Here is a 19773-nt window from a genome sequence, read left to right on the forward strand (position 1 = left end):
TGCCAAGTAAAGTCTTTGATAGCAAGGTTCATACTAGATTTGGATTACTGCGCAGAAACAGATTTTTTGCTGTCACGAATTTGGGCAGGGTTCTCTGTAGGTAACTCAGAAAAATTTGCCAATTTACGTGCGCGATCCTCAGATACGTACGCAACTTTCATTCAATTTGAGCTTTTTCATCTGAGCAAGTCTGGTGCCACTTTAAAATTCGTCTTTACGGACTGTTCTGTTTTGACAGATTCTGCCTTTTATTTCGCATTGCCTCTTTTGCTATGTGGGATGGATTTCTTTGTTCCATTGACTTCCAGTAGCTTTGGGCAATGTCCAGAAGTGTTAAGAATGATTGTGTTATCTCTGAACATGTGAATTTTTTATTATGCACTAACCCTCTAATGAGTTTGTTTCGAGTTTGGTGTGGAGGAAGTTTTCAAGGGTCAAGAGAGGAGGATGATATACTATGATCAAGAAGAGTGAATAGTCTAAGCATGGGGATGCCCCGGTGGTTCATCCCTGCATATTTCAAGAAGACTCAAGCATCTAAGCTTGGGGATGCCCAAGGCATCCCCTTCTTCATCAACAACTTATCAGGTTCCTTCTCTTGAAACTATATTTTTATTCGGTCACATCATATGTACTTTACTTGGAGCGTCTGTTTGTTTTTATTTTTTGTTTTTGTTTGAATAAATGCTTGTGTGGGAGAGAGACACGCTCCGCTGGTTCATATGAACACATGTGTTCTTAGCTTTTAATGTTCATGGCGAAGGTTGAAACTGCTTCGTTAATTGTTATATGGTTGGAAACAGGAAATGCTAAATGTAGTAATTGATAAAATGTCTTGAATAATTTGATACTTGGCAATTGTTGTGCTCATGTTTAAGCTCTTGCATCATATACTTTGCACCTATTAATGAAGAAATACATAGAGCTTGCTAAAATTTGGTTTGCATATTTGGTCTCTCTAAGGTCTAGATAATTTCTAGTAAAGAGTTTGAACAACAAGGAAGATGGTGTAGAGTCTTATAATGTTTACAATATGTCTTTTATGTGAGTTTTGCTGCACCGGTTCATCCTTGTGTTTGTTTCAAATAACCTTGCTAGCCTAAGCCTTGTATCGAGAGGGAATACTTCTCATGCATCCAAAATCCTTGAGCCAACCACTATGCCATTTGTGTCCACCATACCTACCTACTACATGGTATTTCTCCGCCATTCCAAAGTAAATTGCTTGAGTGCTACCTTTAAAATTCCATCATTCGCCTTTGCAATATATAGCTCATGGGACAAAATAGCCTTAAAAACTATTGTGGTATTGAATATGTAGTTATGCACTTTATCTCTTATTAAGTTGTTTGTTGTGCGATAACCATGTTCCTGGGGACGCCATCAACTCTTTGTTGAATATCATGTGAGTTGCTATGCATGTTCGTCTTGTCTGAAGTAAGGGCGGTTTTCACAATCAAATGGTTTGAGTATGCATACTGTTAGAGAAGAACATTGGGCTGCTAACTAAAGCCATGAATCATGGTGGAAGTTTCAGTTTGGACAGAAAACCTCAATCTCTTATGAGAATATTAACTGTTGTTGAATGCTTAAGCATTAAAAGAGGAGTCCATTATCTGTTGTCTATGTTGTCCCGGTATGGGTGTCTAAGTTGAAGAATGATCAAAAGCGAGAAATCCAATGCGAACTTTCTCCTTAGACCCTTGTACAGGCAGCATAGAGGTACCCCATTGTGACACTTGGTTGAAACATATGTTATGCAATGATGATCAGTGTTAACCCAAGCTAATTAGGACAAGGTGCGGGCACTATTAGTATACTATGCATGAGGCTTGCAACTTGTAAGATATAATTTACATGATACATATGCTTTATTACTACCGTTGACAAAATTGTTTCATGTTTTCAAAATAAAAGCTCTAGCACAAATATAGCAATCGATGCTTTCCTCTTTGAAGGACCATTCTTTTACCTTTTATGTTGAGTCAGTTCACCTATTTCTCTCCATCTCAAGAAGCAAACACTTGTGTGAACTGTGCATTGATTCCTACATACTTGCATATTGCACTTGTTATATTACTTTGCATTGACAACTATCCATGAGATATACATGTTATAAGTTGAAAGCAACCGCTGAAACTTAATCTTCCTTTGTGTTGTTTCAATACCTTTACTTTGATTTATTGCTTTATGAGTTAACTCTTATGCAAGACTTATTGATGCTTGTCTTGAAGTACTATTCATGAAAAGTCTTTGCTTTATGATTCATTTGTTTACTCATGTCATTACCATTGTTTTGATCGCTGCATTCATTACATATGCTTACAATAGTATGATCAAGGTTATGATGGCATGTCACTCCAGAAATTATCTTTGTTATCGTTTACCTGCTCGGGACGAGCAGGAACTAAGCTTGGGGATGCTGATACGTCTCCGACGTATCGATAATTTCTTATGTTCCATACCACATTATTGATGATATCTACATGTTTTATGCATACTTTATGTCATTATTATGCGTTTTCCGGAACTAACCTATTGACGAGATGCCGAAGGGCCGCTGTCGTTTTCTGCTGTTTTTGGTTTCAGAAATCCTAGTAAGGAAATATTCTCGGAATCGGACGAAATCAACGCCCAGGGTCCTATTTTTCCACGAAGCTTCCAGAAGTCCGAAGGGGAAACGAAGTGGGGCCACGAGGTGGGGACATAGTAGGGCGGCGCGGCCCAAGCCCTGGCCGCGCCGGCCTAGTGTGTGGCCCCACCAGGACTCCACCGACCTTGCCCTTCCGCCTACTTAAAATCTCCGTTGCGAAAACCCTACCACGTTCGAAGAAACCAGAGAAAACCTTCCAGAGTCGCCGCCATCGCGAAGCCAAGATCTGGGGGACAGGAGTCTCTGTTCCGGCACGCCGCCGGGACGGGGAAGTGCCCCCGGAAGGCTTCTCCATCAACACCACTGCCATCTTCACCAACGCTGCTGTCTCCCATGAGGAGGGAGTAGTTCTCCATCGAGGCTCGGGGCTGTACCGGTAGCTATGTGGTTCATCTCTCTCCTATGTACTTCAATACAATAATATCATGAGCTACCTTACATGATTGAGATTCATATGATGATGCTTGTAATCTAGATGTCATTATGCTAGTCAAGTGGATTTTACTTATGTGATCTCCGGAGACTCCTTGTCCCACGTGTGTAAAGGTGACAGTGTGTGTACCGTGTGGGTCTCTTAGGCTATATTTCACAGAATACTTATTCACTGTTATGAATGGCATAGTGAAGTGCTTATTTATATCCCTTTATAATTGCAATGTGTTTTGTATCACAATTTATCTGTGTGCTACTCTAGTGATGTTATTAAAGTAGTTTATTCCTCCTGCACGGTGTAATGGTGACAGTGTGTGCGTCGTGTAGTACTTGGTGATACGTCTCCGACGTATCAATAATTTCTTATGTTCCATGCCACATTATTGATGTTATCTACATGTTTTATGCACACTTTATGTCATATTCGTGCATTTTCTGGAACTAACCTATTAACAAGATGCCGAAGTGCCAGTTGCTGTTTTCTGCTGTTTTTGGTTTCAGAAATCCTAGTAAGGAAATATTCTCGGAATTGGACGAAATCAAAGCCCAGGGGCCTATTTTCTCACGAAGCTTCCAGAAGTCCGAAGGAGAGACGAAGAGGGGCCACGGAGGGGCCACACCATAGGGCGGCGCGGCCCCCCCTTGGCCGCGCCGGCCTGTAGTGTGGGGCCCCCGTGCCGCCTCTTGACCTGCCCTTCCGCCTATAAAAAGTCTCCGTGACGAAACCCCCAGTACCGAGAACCACGATACGGAAAACCTTCCAGAGACGCCGCCGCCGCCGATCCCATCTCGGGGGATCCAGGAGATCGCCTCCGGCACCCTGCCGGAGAGGGGAATCATCTCCCGGAGGACTCTACGCCGCCATGGTCGCCTCCGGTGTGATGTGTGAGTAGTCTACCCCTGGACTATGGGTCCATAGCAGTAGCTAGATGGTTGTCTTCTCCCCATTGTGCTATCATTGTCGGATCTTGTGAGCTGCCTAACATGATCAAGATCATCTATCTGTAATTCTATATGTTGCGTTTGTTGGGATCCGATGAATAGAGAATACTTGTTATGTTGATTATCAAAGTTATGCTATGTGTTGTTTATGATCTTGCATGCTCTCCGTTACTAGTAGATGCTCTGCCAAGTAGATGCTTGTAACTCCAAGAGGGAGTACTTATGCTCGATAGTGGGTTCATGCCTCGCATTGACACCGGGACAAGTGAGAAAGTTCTAAGGTTGTGTTGTGCTGTTGCCACTAGGGATAAAACATTAGTGCTATGTTCAAGGATGTAGTCACTAGTTACATTACGCACCATACTTAATGCAATTGTCTCGTTGTTAGCAACTTAATACTGGAGGGGTTCGGATGATAACCTGAAGGTGGACTTTTTAGGCATAGATGCAGTTGGATGGCGGTCTATGTACTTTGTCGTAATGCCCAATTAGATCTCACTATACTCATCATGATATGTATGTGCATGGTCATGCTCTCTTTATTTGTCAATTGCCCAACTGTAATTTGTTCACCCAACATGTCGTTCGTCTTATGGGAGAGACACCTCTAGTGAACTGTGGACCCCGGTCCAATTCTCTTCTTGAAATACAATCTACCGCAATCTTGTTTTACTGTTTTCTGCAAACAATCATCTTCCACACAATACGGTTAATCCTTTGTTACAGCAAGCCGGTGAGATTGACAACCTCACTGTTTCGTTGGGGCAAAGTACTTTGGTTGTGTTGTGCAGGTTCCACGTTGGCGCCGGAATCCCTGGTGTTGCGCCGCACTACATCCCGCCGCCATCAACCTTCAACGTGCTTCTTGGCTCCTCCTGGTTCGATAAACCTTGGTTTCTTTCTCGAGGGAAAACTTGCTGCTGTGCGCATCATACCTTCCTCTTGGGGTTGCCCAACGAACGTGTGAAATACACGCCATCAAGCTCTTTTTCTCGCGCCGTTGCCGGGAGATCAAGACACGCTGCAAGGGGAGTCTCCACTTCTCAATCTCTTTACTTTGTTTTTGTCTTGCTTAGTTTTATTTACTACTTTGTTTGCTGCACTAAATCAAAATACAAAAAAATTAGTTGCTAGTTTTACTTTATTTGCTATCTTGTTTGCTATATCAAAAATACAAAAAAATTAGTTTACTTGCATTTACTTTATCTAGTTTGCTTTATTTACTGTTGCTAAAATGGCCAACGCTGAAAACACTAAGTTGTGTGACTTCACAACCACAAATAATAATGATTTCTTATGCACACCTATTGCTCCACCTGCTACTACAGCAGAATTCTTTGAAATTAAACCTGCTTTACTGAATCTTGTTATGCGAGAGCAATTTTCTGGTGTTAGTTCTGATGATGCTGCTGCCCATCTTAATAATTTTGTTGAACTATGTGAAATGCAAAAATATAAAGATGTAGATGGTGATATTATTAAATTAAAATTGTTCCCTTTCTCATTAAGAGGAAGAGCTAAAGATTGGTTGCTATCTCTGCCTAAGAATAGTATTGATTCATGGACTAAATGCAAGGATGCTTTTATTGGTAGATATTATCCCCCTGCTAAAATTATATCTTTGAGGAGTAGCATAATGAATTTTAAACAATTAGATACTGAACATGTTGCTCAAGCTTGGGAAAGAATGAAATCTCTCGGTTAAAAATTGCCCAACCCATGGACTGACTACTTGGATGATCATCCAAACCTTCTATGCAGGACTAAATTTTTCTTCACGGAATTTATTGGATTCAGCTGCTGGAGGTACCTTTATGTCCATCACTCTTGGTGAAGCAACAAAGCTTCTTGATAATATGATGATCAACTACTCTGAATGGCACACGGAAAGAGCTCCACAAGGTAAGAAGGTAAATTCTCGTCGAAGAAACCTCTTCCTTGAGTGATAAGATTGATGCTATTATGTCTATGCTTGTGAATGATAGGACTAATATTGATCCTAATAATGTTCCATTAGCTTCATTGGTTGCACAAGAAGAACATGTTGATGTAAACTTCATTAAAAATAATAATTTCAACAACAATGCTTACCGGAACAATTCTAGTAACAACTATAGACCATATCCTTATAATAATGGCAATGGCTATGGTAATTCTTATGGGAATTCTTACAACAATAATAGGAGTTCACCCCCTGGACTTGAAGCCATGCTTAAAGAATTTATTAGTACACAAACTGCTTTTAACAAATCTGTTGAAGAAAAGCTTGGGAAAATTGATATACTTGCTTCTAAAGTCGATAGCCTTGCTGCTGATGTTGATCTTTTGAAATCAAAAGTTTTGCCTAATGAGAATCATCATAATAAAATTACTACTACAGCAAATGCCATTCAAGTTAGAATTAATGAGAATATAAGATTAATGGCTGAACTGCGTGCTAGGTGGGATAGAGAAGAAAATGAAAAACTAGCTAAAGAAAAGAATATAGCTAAAGTTTGGACTATTACCACCACTAGTAATGCTAATGCTACACATGTTGCTGCACCTCCTACTCATACTAATAAAAGAATTGGTGTTAGCAATGTTTCCACTTCTAATGCAAAGCGCGAAAAACTGCCCGAAATCGCTAAATCATTGAAACTGCCTGTGATAAAGCTGCTGAAATTTTTTCCAACATTGGGGATGATGATCCCATTGCTTTAGATTATAATGGTTTGAATTTTGATGATTGCCACATCTCTGAAGTTATAAAGTTCTTGCAAAAACTTGCTAAAAGTCCTAATGCTAGTGCTATAAATTTGGCTTTTACACATCATATTACAAATGCTCTTATAAAAGCTAGAGAAGAGAAACTAGAGCGTGAAGCCTCTATTCCTAAAAAGCTAGAGGATGGTTGGGAGCCCATCATTAAGATGAAGGTTAAAGATTTTGATTGTAATGCTTTATGTGATCTTGGTGCAAGTATTTCTGTATGCCTAAGAATATTTATAATATGCTTGACTTGCCACCGCTGAAAAATTGTTATTTGGATGTTAATCTTGCTGATCATTCTACAAAGAAACCTTTGGGTAAAGTTGATAATGTTCGCATTACCGTTATCAATAACCTTGTTCCCGTTGATTTTGTTGTCTTGGATATTGAATGCAATGCATCTTGTCCCATTATATTGGGAAGACCTTTTCTTCGAACTGTTGGTGCTATTATTGATATGAAGGAAGGTAATATAAAATATCAATTTCCTCTCAAGAAAGGTATGGAACACTTCCCTAGAAAGAGAATGAAGGTACCTTTTGATTCTATTATGAGAACAAATTATGATGTTGACACTTCGTCTCTTGATAATACTTGATACACACTTTCTGCGCCTAGCTGAAAGGCGTTAAAGAAAAGCGCTTATGGGAGACAACCCATGTTTTTACCTACAGTACTTTGTTTTTATTTTGTGTCTTGGAAGTTGTTTACTACTGTAGCAACCTCTCCTTATCTTAGTTTTGTGTTTTGTTGTGCCAAGTTAAGCCGTTGATAGAAAAGTAAGTACTAGATTTGGATTACTGCACAGTTCCAGATTTCTTTGCTGTCACGAATCTGGGTCCACCTCCCTGTAGGTAGCTCAGAAAATTAAGCCAATTTACGTGCATGATCCTCAGATATGTACGCAACTTTCATTCAATTTGAGCATTTTTATTTGAGCAAGTATGGTGCCATTTTAAAATTCGTCAATACGAACTGTTCTGTTTTGACAGATTCTGCCTTTTATTTCGCATTGCCTCTTTCGCTATGTTGGATGAATTTCTTTGATCCACTAATGTCCAGTAGCATTATGCAATGTCCAGAAGTGTTAAGAATGATTGTGTCACCTCTGAATATGTCAATTTATATTGTGCACTAACCCTCTAATGAGTTGTTTCGAGTTTGGTGTGGAGGAAGTTTTCAAGGATCAAGAGAGGAGTATGATGCAACATGATCAAGGAGAGTGAAAGCTCTAAGCTTGGGGATGCCCCGGTGGTTCACCCCTGCATATATCAAGAATACTCAAGCGTCTAAGCTTGGGGATGCCCAAGGCATCCCCTTCTTCATCGACAACATTATCAGGTTCCTCCCCTGAAACTATATTTTTATTCCATCACATCTTATGTGCTTTTTCTTGGAGCGTCGGTTTGTTTTTTTGTTTTGTTTGAATAAAATGGATCCTAGCATTCACTTTATGGGAGAGAGACACGCTCCGCTGTAGCATATGGACAAGTATGTCCTTGGTTTCTACTCATAGTATTCATGGCGAAGTTTCTCCTTCGTTAAATTGTTATATGGTTGGAATTGGAAAATGATACATGTAGTAATTGCTATAAATGTCTTGGGTAATGTGATACTTGGCAATTGTTGTGCTCATGATTAAGCTCTTGCATCATATGCTTTGCACCCATTAATGAAGAAATACATAGAGCATGCTAAAATTTGGTTTGCATATTTGGTTTCTCTAAGGTCTAGATAATTTCTAGTTTTGAGTTTGAACAACAAGGAAGACGGTGTAGAGTCTTATAATGTTTTCAATATGTCTTTTATGTGAGTTTTGCTGCACCGGTTCATCCTTGTGTTTGTTTCAAATAAGCCTTGCTAGCCTAAACCTTGTATCGAGAGGGAATACTTCTCATGCATCCAAAATACTTGAGCCAACCATTATGCCATTTGTGTCCACCATACCTACCTATACTACATGGTATTTTCCGCCATTCCAAAGTAAATTGCTTGAGTGCTACCTTTAAAATTCCATCATTCACCTTTGCAATATATAGCTCATGGGACAAATAGCTTAAAAACTATTGTGGTATTGAATATGTAATTATGCACTTTATCTCTTATTAAGTTGCTTGTTGTGCGATAACCATGTTCACTGGGACGCCATCAACTATTCATTGTTGAATTTCATGTGAGTTGCTATGCATGTTCGTCTTGTCTCGAAGCAAGAGAGATCTACCACCATATGGTTAAGCATGCATATGTTAGAGAAGAACATCGGGCCGCTAACTAAAGCCATGCTCCATGGTGGAAGTTTCAGTTTTGGACAACAATCCTCAAATCTCAAATGAGAAAATTATTAATTGTTGGTATATGCTTATGCATAAAAGAGGAGTCCATTATCTATTGTCTATGTTGTCCCGGTATGGATGTCTAAGTTGAAGAATAATCAATAGCGAGAAATCCAATGCGAGCTTTCTCCTTAGACCTTTGTACAAAGCGGCATAGAGGTACCCCTTTGTGACACTTGGTAAAAACAATGCATTGTGATGACCCGGTAGTCCAAGCTAATTAGGACAAGGTGCGGGCACTATTAGTACACTATGCATGAGGCTTGCAACTTATAAGATATAATTTACATGATGCATATGCTTTATTACTACCGTTGACAAAATTGTTTCATGTTTTCAAAATCAAAGCTCTAGCACAAATATAGCAATCGATGCTTTTCCTCTATGGAGGACCATTCTTTTACTTTCAATGTTGAGTCAGTTCACCTATTTCTCTCCACCTCAAGAAGCAAACACTTGTGTGAACTGTGCATTGATTCCTACATACTTGCTTATTGCACTTATTATATTACTCTATGTTGACAATATCCATGAGATATACATGTTACAAGTTGAAAGCAACCGCTGAAACTTAATCTTCTTTTGTGTTGCTTCAATGCCTTTACTTTGAATTATTGCTTTATGAGTTAACTCTTATGCAAGACTTATTGATGCTTGTCTTGAAGTGCTATTCATGAAAAGTCTTTGCTTTATGATTCACTTGTTTACTCATGTCATATACATTGTTTTGATCGCTGCATTCACTACATATGCTTTACAAATAGTATGATCAAGATTATGATGGCATGTCACTCCGTAAATTATCTCGTGTTATCGTTTTACCTGCTCGGGACGAGCAGAACTAAGCTTGGGGATGCTGATATGTCTCCGACGTATCGATAATTTCTTATGTTCCATGCCACATTATTGATGTTATCTACATGTTTTATGCACACTTTATGTCATATTCGTGCATTTTCTGGAACTAACCTATTAACAAGATGCCGAAGTGCCAGTTGCTGTTTTCTGCTGTTTTTGGTTTCAGAAATCCGAGTAAGGAAATATTCTCGGAATTGGACGAAATCAAAGCCCAGGGGCCTATTTTCTCACGAAGCTTCCAGAAGTCCGAAGGAGAGACGAAGAGGGGCCACGGAGGGGCCACACCATAGGCGGCGCGGCCCCCCTTGGCCGCGCCGGCCTGTAGTGTGGGGCCCCGTGCCGCCTCTTGACCTGCCCTTCCGCCTATAAAAAGTCTCCGTGACGAAACCCCCAGTACCGAGAACCACGATACGGAAAACCTTCCAGAGACGCCGCCGCCGCCGATCCCATCTCGGGGGATCCAGGAGATCGCCTCCGGCACCCTGCCGGAGAGGGGAATCATCTCCCGGAGGACTCTACGCCGCCATGGTCGCCTCCGGTGTGATGTGTGAGTAGTCTACCCCTGGACTATGGGTCCATAACAGTAGCTAGATGGTTGTCTTCTCCCCATTGTGCTATCATTGTCGGATCTTGTGAGCTGCCTAACATGATCAAGATCATCTATCTGTAATTCTATATGTTGCGTTTGTTGGGATCCGATGAATAGAGAATACTTGTTATGTTGATTATCAAAGTTATGCTATGTGTTGTTTATGATCTTGCATGCTCTCCGTTACTAGTAGATGCTCTGGCCAAGTAGATGCTTGTAACTCCAAGAGGGAGTACTTATGCTCGATAGTGGGTTCATGCCTGCATTGACACCTGGGACAGTGACAGAAAGTTCTAAGGTTTGTGTTGTGCTGTTGCCACTAGGGATAAAACATTAGTGCTATGTTCAAGGATGTAGTCACTAGTTACATTACGCACCATACTTAATGCAATTGTCTGTTGTTAGCAACTTAATACTGGAGGGGGTTCGGATGATAACCTGAAGGTGGACTTTTTAGGCATAGATGCAGTTGGATGGTAGTCTATGTACTTTGTCGTAATGCCCAATTAAATCTCACTATACTTATCATGATATGTATGTGCATGGTCATGCTCTCTTTATTTGTCAATTGCCCAACTGTAATTTGTTCACCCAACATGCTGTTCGTCTTATGGGAGAGACACCTCTAGTGAACTGTGGACCCCGGTCCAATTCTCTTACTGAAATACAATCTACTGCAATACTGTTTTACTGTTTTCTGCAAACAATCATCTTCCACACAATACGGTTAATCCTTTGTTACAGCAAGCCGGTGAGATTGACAACCTCACTGTTTCATTGGGGCAAAGTACTTTGGTTGTGTTGTGCAGGTTCCACGTTGGCGCCGGAATCCCTGGTGTTGCGCCGCACTACATCCCGCCGCCATCAACCTTCAACGTGCTTCTTGGCTCCTCCTGGTTCGATAAACCTTGGTTTCTTTCTGAGGGAAAACTTGCTGCTGTGCGCATCATACCTTCCTCTTGGGGTTGCCCAACGAACGTGTGAAATACACGCCATCACTTGGCGTAGGCTATGATTGTGATCTCTTGTAGATTATGAAGTTAACTATTGCTATGATAGTATTGATGTGATCTATTCCTCCTTTCATAGTGTGAAGGTGACAGTGTGCATGCTATGTTAGTACTTGGTTTGGTTATGTTGATCTGTTATGCACTCTAAGGTTATTTAAATATGAACATTGAATATTGTGGAGCTTGTTAACTCCGGCATTGAGGGTTCGTGTAATCCTACACAGTTAGTGGTGTTCATCATCCAACAAGAGGGTGTAGAGTCTAGCATCTATTTATTTATTCTGTTATGTGATCAATGTTGAGAGTGTCCACTAGTGAAAGTATGATCCCTAGGCCTTGCTTCCAAGCATCGAATCTCCGTTTGTTTACTGTTTTGTTGCATGTTTACTCGCTGCCATATTTTATTCAGATTGCTATTACCACTCATATACATCCATACTACTTGTATTTCACTATCTCTTCGCCGAACTAGTGCACCTATACATCTGACAAGTGTATTTGGTGTGTTGGGGACACAAGAGACTTCTTGCTTTGTGGTTGCAGAGTTGCTTGAGAGGGATATCTTTGACCTCTTCCTCCCTGAGTTCGATAAACCTTGGGTGATCCACTTAAGGGAAACTTGCTGCTGTTCTACAAACCTCTGCTCTTGGAGGCCCAACACTGTCTACAGGAATAGAAGCGTGCGTAGACATCAGTGTCAACGACGGGTGGCACGTGCGGGCCTAGCCATACCACTGGTCGTTACGTCTTTTTTGTACACCATCTCGCGAATTTTCGATTTGGATGTGTTTGGGTTAATTTTTTTAGAAGGAATAGCTGCGATTTTATTACGACAGGTTTGAATCCAGTACAATCTGGTTCCTAATACACATCGGAACAACATCATACCACACATTACAAATTTTATTAACGCAGCCTTCCTTAGCCAATAGATGAGCCGCCTTGTTCGCTGTACGCCTAACCACTCTAACAGACGAATCGCCAAAACCCCGCAGAAGGGACTTGATCTCATCGACCAATGGACCGTGAACTGATTGATCCTTCTCGTCCCGCGAAAGCTTAGCCGCCACCCTGAAGGAGATATGCCCTAGAGGCAATAATAAAGTGGTTATTATTATATCTTTATGTTTATGATAAATGTTTATATATCATGCTATAATTGTATTAACCGAAACATTAGTACATGTGTGATATGTAGACAAACAAGAAGTCCCTAGTATGCCTCTTAAACTAGCTTGTTGATTAATGGATGATTAGTTTCATAATCATGAACATTGGATGTTATTAATAACAAGGTTATATCATTATATGAATGATGTAATGGACACACCCAATTAAGCGTAGCATAAGATCTCGTCATTAAGTTATTTGCTATAAGCTTTCGATACATAGTTACCTAGTCCTTATGACCATGAGATCATGTAAATCACTTATACCAGAAAGGTACTTTGATTACATCAAACGCCACTGCGTAAATGGGTGGCTATAAAGGTGGGATTAAGTATCCGGAAAGTATGAGTTGAGGCATATGGATCAACAGTGGGATTTGTCCATCCCGATGACGGATAGATATACTCTGGGCCCTCTCAGTGGAATGTCGTCTAATGTCTTGCAAGCATATGAATGAGTTCATAAGAGACCACATACCACGGTACGAGTAAAGAGTACTTGTCAGGAGACGAGGTTGAACAAGGTATAGAGTGATACCGAAGATCAAACCTCGGACAAGTAAAATATCGCGAGACAAAGGGAATTGGTATTGTATGTGAATGGTTCATTCGATCACTAAAGTCATCGTTGAATATGTGGGAGCCATTATGGATCTCCAGATCCCACTATTGGTTATTGGTCGGAGTGAATACTCAACCATGTCCACATAGTTCACGAACCGTAGGGTGACACACTTAAAGTTGGATGTTGAAATGGTAGTACTTGAATATGGAATGGAGTTCGAATATTTGTTCGGAGTCCCGGATGAGATCCCGGACATCACGAGGAGTTCCGGAATGGTCCGGAGAATAAGATTCATATATAGGATGTCATTTTATGTGAATAAAATTGACGCGGAAGGTTCTATGGAAGGTTCTAGAAGGTTCTAGAAAAGTCCGGAAGAAACCACCAAGGAAGGTGGAGTCCACATGGGACTCCACCTCCATGGCCGGCCAACCCTAGTGGGGGAGGAGTCCCAAGTGGACTCCCCCTTAGGGGGCCGGCCACCCCCCCATATGGGAGGTGGAACTCCCACCTCAAGTGGGAGTCCTAGCTTGGCTAGGTTTCCCCTCCATATGGAAGGTTTTTGGTTCGGGTCTTATTCGAAGACTTGGAGACCAACTCTTGGGGTTCCACCTATATAATGAGGGCCAAGGGGAGGGGGCCGGCCACCCTAAGACCACAAGCTGGCCGCCCCCCTTGAAGTGGCCGGCCACCCCCTCCCAAACCCTAGCCGCCCCCCTCTCTTCCATATCTCCCGCGTAGCTTAGCGAAGCTCCGCCGGACTTCTTCACCGCCACCGACACCACGCCGTCGTGCTGTCGGATTCAAGAGGAACTACTACTTCCGCTGCCCGCTGGAACGGGAGGTGGACGTCGTCTTCATCAACAACCGAACGTGTGACCGAGTACGGAGGTGCTGCCCGTTCGTGGCACCGGAACCGATCATGATCAAGATCTTCTACGCGCTTTTGCAAGCGGCAAGTGATCGTCTACCGCAGCAACAAGAGCCTCCTCTTGTAGGCTTTGGAATCTCTTCAAGGGTGAGACTCGATAATCCCCTCGTTGCTACCGTCTTCTAGATTGCATCTTGGCTTGGATTGCGTGTTCGCGGTAGGAAATTTTTTGTTTTCTATGCAACGTTATCCTACACACCCCAGTACTATCTGTTTCCAGAATCACCCTTGATACCGGCATATTCAGAGCAAGTTGAAGACCCAACCGACATGCTTGTAGCTCAGCTCCTTCAGCGTCCAAAAGATGAGGGAAAAAATGGCTTGCTCCACCCACGAAGCTTCCATGGTGGTTTCTGATAACCACACCGCCACCTCCATATGCTTCTGAAGCTCGATAAGCACCATCAGTATTGATCTTCACCCAATCCCAGTCCGGTTTGAGCCAGTGCTCATTCAGATTAACCGAGACGGAGGGCGCCAAAGTCTGGGCACTCTTCCACTCCTCAATGCCTGCAACAGTGCGTGTTGCCACAGATTTCGGGTCCGCCAACTTCTGACTTTCTCTTGCATCATTCCGAGCCTGCCAGAGATTGTACAACATAGTGATCATCAAAGCTACATCGTCACTCGAGGCCTTACCGATCCAGTCCAGTAGCCTGCCCTTAAGGTCCGAATGATGTTGAAGCAATTTTGGTGGAGTAGCTAACTGACGTTGTGATAGCTCGAACAGGCTCAACCATGCCGACTGAGAATGAGGACAAGTCCAGAAATGGTGTACTGAGTTTTCAATTATGCCGCACGCAAGACAGATAACGCCGTCCTTTATCTTCCGATGACTAAGCTCAGAACCCACCGCCAAACCGTTCTCCATCAGCCGCCAACAGTGCACCTTTATCTTACCCGGGACCTGGGCGTCCCATAGAGCAAGCCACCCCTTATGTTCATCACAGGATCTCGATGATTCACCCCTTCCCCTGGCCTGTTTCTTTCTTTGCACAGCTAGGTGGTACGCCGAGCGCACTGAAAAGACACCATTCTTTGTATGGTTCCAGGCAAGAAAATCATCCTGACCAGACCGGCCCAGAGGTGTGCGGAGAATATCCTCTACGTCAGAGGGAACAAAGTATTTTCTCACCTCATCTTCATTCCAATTCCCCCCCCCCCCCCCCCGAGCTACGAGGCAACTGACCAAAGCAGGCCGATCTTCCAGTAAACACCCCAGTGGGTGCTTGGCTCCCGTCCTAGGTATCCAATTATCTTCCCAAACTTTTATTTGGGATCCATCGCCAACTCTCCACACTAGACCCTCCCTTAGTAGCTGTCTACCATGGATAATACCTCTCCAAGTATAGGAGGCTCTCTTAGGACACTTTGCATCCAAAAAAGTGGAGTGTCTGAAATATCTCGCCTTCAGAACTCTAGCACACAAGGAGTCTGGCTATGTAACTATCCTCCACCCCTGCTTCGCTAGAAACGCTTGATTGAAACACTCATAATCCCTGAAACCCATTCCTCCACTTTTCTTGTTTTTGCACATCCTGTCCCAACCGATCCAATGAACCTTCCTCCGTCCATCTTTGTCACCCCATCAAAAATTTGACGCCACCGAACTCAGCTTCTTACATTGCGTTTTGGTCAACTGAAAGCAGCTCATAGCATAAGCAGGCACTGCCTGCAATACCGATTTAACCAAGATGATTTTTCCCTCCTTTGACATACCTTGACCCTTCCACCCTTTTACTTTACTCCATGACCTCTCTGTCAAATATTTGAAAGACCCTTCTTTTGAGCGACCAACCACCGTGGGCAGTCCCAGGTATCTCTCTGATAATGCCTCACAATGTATATTAATCTGATCCTTTACACTCTGCTTCAACACATCCTGACAGCCAGGTCCAAAGAAAATAGATGATTTCTGGAGGTTCACCTTCTGCCCCGAGCTTGCCTCATAGTCATGGAGAATTTCTTTAAGAATTTGCATACTTCTGGTAGTTGCCTCCAGGAACACCACACTATCGTCGGCAAAAAGCAAGTGAGTGATATGTGGACCGCCGGCTCCGAATCTTACCCCATGTAATTCATTTGCCATTTGGGCTTCCTTCAACAGAGCAAAAAAACCCTCCACGCAAAATAAAAATAGATAGGGTGAGATTGGGTCCCCCTGCCTCAGGCCTCTCGTAGGGGAGAAAGGCTCGGACAAACCTCCATTTAGCTTTACTGAAAATCTGACCGTCGTGAGGCATCTCATAATTTGATTCACCCACTGTTGGGCAAAACCAAGTTTCAACATCATTTTCTCCAGAAAGATCCACCCATCCTATCGTAGGCTTTAACCATATCCAGCTTAACAGCACATAAAGGTACTTTCCTCTTCCTCGTGCGAATGGCGTGAGTGCATTCATATGCTATGAAAACATTATCCGTAATAAGTCTTCCCGGTACAAAAGCACTCTGCTCCTCAGAAATCAACACCGGTAGAATTTTCTTCAGGCGATTTGCCTCCACTTTGGAGGCTAACTTATACAAAACATTACCAGCGAAATTGGCCTGAACTGAGACAGAGACTCCGGTGCCTGTACTTTTGGAATGAGGACTAACACGGTGTTATTGAAATCCGAAGGGCAGTCCCTTCCCGCCAAAAAATCTCGGACAGCCACACAAACTTCAGTTTTAGTTTTGGCCCAGTGGCGCTGGAAGAATAAGGCCGGCAACCCGTCCGGGCCAGGGGCTTTTGTTGGTCCCATCTGAAATAGAGCTGTCTCTATCTCCTCGTCAGTAATGGCTGCAGTCAATTTGTCATTCATCTCAGGAGTCACTACAGTTTCAATACGATCCAAAATACGATCCATATTAGCCGCTCCCTCAGAGGAGTAGAGGTTAAGGTAAAATGCCTGTGCCATTTCCCTCATCCCTACATCCGTATCGCAACGGCTCCCATCATCTCTCTTCAAGAACCGGACCGTGTTTTTCCGTCTCCTGTGAGAGGCACGGTTTTGAAAAAACCTTGTATTACGATCACCCGATTTGAGCCACTCCTGCCTCGACCGCTGACGGTACATGACTTCCTCCCTCTCAAACATCTCATGGAGTTGGCGCTCAAGCTCACGAACCTCCAGCATCGAGTTAGACGCCAAGGCCTGCTCTTTTGCTTCATGTAGCTTCGCTCGCAGGCTCCTTATTTCTTTCTGGACAGAACCAAAGGAGTCAAAGCTCCATCTCTTCAGCTGAGCAGAGACATCCTTTAACCTGTTCCATAAACCATTTAGACCATAACCATGAAACCCACTATCTGCCCATGCAGTATAGACAGTAGCATCATAAGTTGCATGTCGTGTCCACATCTCCTCAAACTGAAAACCCCTTGGGATAAACCTTCTGTTGCTTGGAGCAGACTCCACACGGATCAGCAAAGCTAAATGATCTGATTCTTCCACCATGATGTGCTCCACATGCGTCATAGGAAACAAGTGCAAGAATTCTTCGGAGCAAGTAGCTCTGTCAAGCCGAGCCTGAACGTTTGCTATACCTTCCCTTCTGTTGTCCCAAGTGTACGGGTAGCCTGAGAAGCCTAGGTCTGTTAGACGGCAGTCCGTCAAGCAGTTCCGAAAATTGGTCATTTGGCTCTCACTTCTCTCATTTTGGCCCAGCTGCTCCTCTTGAGAAACAATTTCATTAAAATCGCCCGCACATATCCATGGGAGATCATCCTGCGCCCGAAGATAACGAAGCACCTCCCACGTCTTGCCCCTTAGTTCAGTCTTTGGCTCTCCGTAGATTCCAGTGAATCTCCAGGAACCTTTCGCCGTAGTAATTTTAGCGTCGATATAATACTGACACCAAGGGCGAACTTCCACCTCCACACCATCTCTCCACCATAGGGCCAGCCCCCCACCCTTGCCCCTCCCTTCCACACATATACCATGCCTGAACCCCAGGCTCCACTGCAGACGATCCATAGTTCTCTTCTTTTGCTTAGTTTCGCATAGAAAAACCACCGCCGGATTGTGTGACCTAATCAGGTCACGCAGTTCGCCAACAGCCGAGTCCAACCCCAACCCCCGGCTGTTATGGCTTAAGAGATTCATTGTCCCCGGCGGCCCTGCCTCGCAGGGTCCGCCGTTGGATCTTCCATTATATCAAACACCGAACCTCTCTGACCATCCCGCCCTCCCGTCGGGTCCTCGATTCTCTCAAATACTGACGCTGTGCGCTGACGCTTCCCAACTGATTCAGAGCTCCCTTCCTCCACCACCTGAACAGGAACCGGCAGCCACACTTGTTTTGGACCTCGCTTCCTAGTACCCAGTGGTACTGTAGGATTTGGTTGGCTTGCCACCGACGCCTGAGCTCTCGCCCTACGCTGAAAGGTCCCACGGTTTCCTTTGTGACTCTCTTTCACAATCTGGGCCGTGTCGCCCATCCTCTCTTTCTCTCTCTCCCAATGGCGGTCATCTGAACTAGCTGCAGCATATGCTTCACCCCTGACCTCGCCTCGCGGCTCATACGCGCCAGTGCGCGAAGAGCTCGACTGAGAAAAGTCCTGTGACAGATTGCGACGGGGAGGCACGTCTCGGATGGACACACCACAACGTCCATAACCATCATACTCATAAGACCTGTTGCCGTAGCTACTCGACGACACCGACGGTCGAGCTGGCACAGCCGGCTTAAAACCCTTGCATGGAGAGGCTCTGAGCCATTCCCCCCACTGTGGTTTCACATCCTCCTCCTTTGCAGCTGTACAGCCCTCCACTGGATGCACCACACAGCCACAGTCGAAACAAAAATGAGGGACTTTCTCATACTTCAAATCAAACCAGGAGCCCTCCACATCATCTTCAGAACGCCTGACACTCACGCCACGCAGCAATGGCTGATCCACCCGGACTGTTGCTCTAATACGTAAGTCCTTGCCCCATGCATAGCCATCCTCATCCACATCCACTGAAATAAACTTGCCAACCCAATTTCCATATAATTCCCCATAGACTCTGTTCATCATATCCATCGGCAGATCCAGCACGCGAACCTAGATATCCATGGAGTTAAACACCATATCTGAAGGCCGTACCGATCCAACCCAATCCTTCAAGAGCACTGCGTTGAAATCAAATTGCCACAGACCATTCTTCGCGACATGTTTTCTATCCCCTTCTGAAGAGAACCTTACCACAAATATGTTATCTCCGATGTCGCGGAAGGTCGCCGGTCTGTGCAGTCCCCATGCACGCTGCATTGCTTTTTCTAATGCCCCGATCACCAGCTTCCTCGGCGAGCAAACCATGCCCACCATTGCCCACCTTGGTTGTGGAATTTATGACGAGTCTGCACCTCTGATGATCAGGCCTGTCGCTTCCTTCTCCGTCAGCAGAAGATCTCCCATCTTCGCTGACAAACTGGCTGCCAGATCGTCCGCTCCTGCCTTCGCCGGTGACCTTGACGGCGTCCTAGCTGGACGCCTTCCACGGGCCACCGCCCTCGCCGGAGAGGCCATGGAAACCGAAGCACTCCGTCTACGCGCCTCCGCACCGCAGGGAAGA

At 43.8% G+C, this 19773-nt stretch overlaps 1 protein-coding gene across 1 annotated transcript; it reads right to left on the reverse strand.

Moving 5' to 3' along the window:
* Positions 1 to 16746: 16746 nt before the first annotated feature.
* Positions 16747 to 18189, reverse strand: LOC139835465 (uncharacterized). The gene has a single exon (XM_071825320.1). It carries the CDS (start codon positions 18187 to 18189, stop codon positions 16747 to 16749), a length of 1443 nt encoding a protein of 480 aa, XP_071681421.1.
* Between the last annotated feature and the right edge of the window lie 1584 nt (positions 18190 to 19773).

This window comes from Lolium perenne, chromosome 2 (genome assembly GCF_019359855.2).
Source record: "Lolium perenne isolate Kyuss_39 chromosome 2, Kyuss_2.0, whole genome shotgun sequence".
Classification (NCBI taxonomy): Eukaryota; Viridiplantae; Streptophyta; class Magnoliopsida; order Poales; family Poaceae; genus Lolium; species Lolium perenne.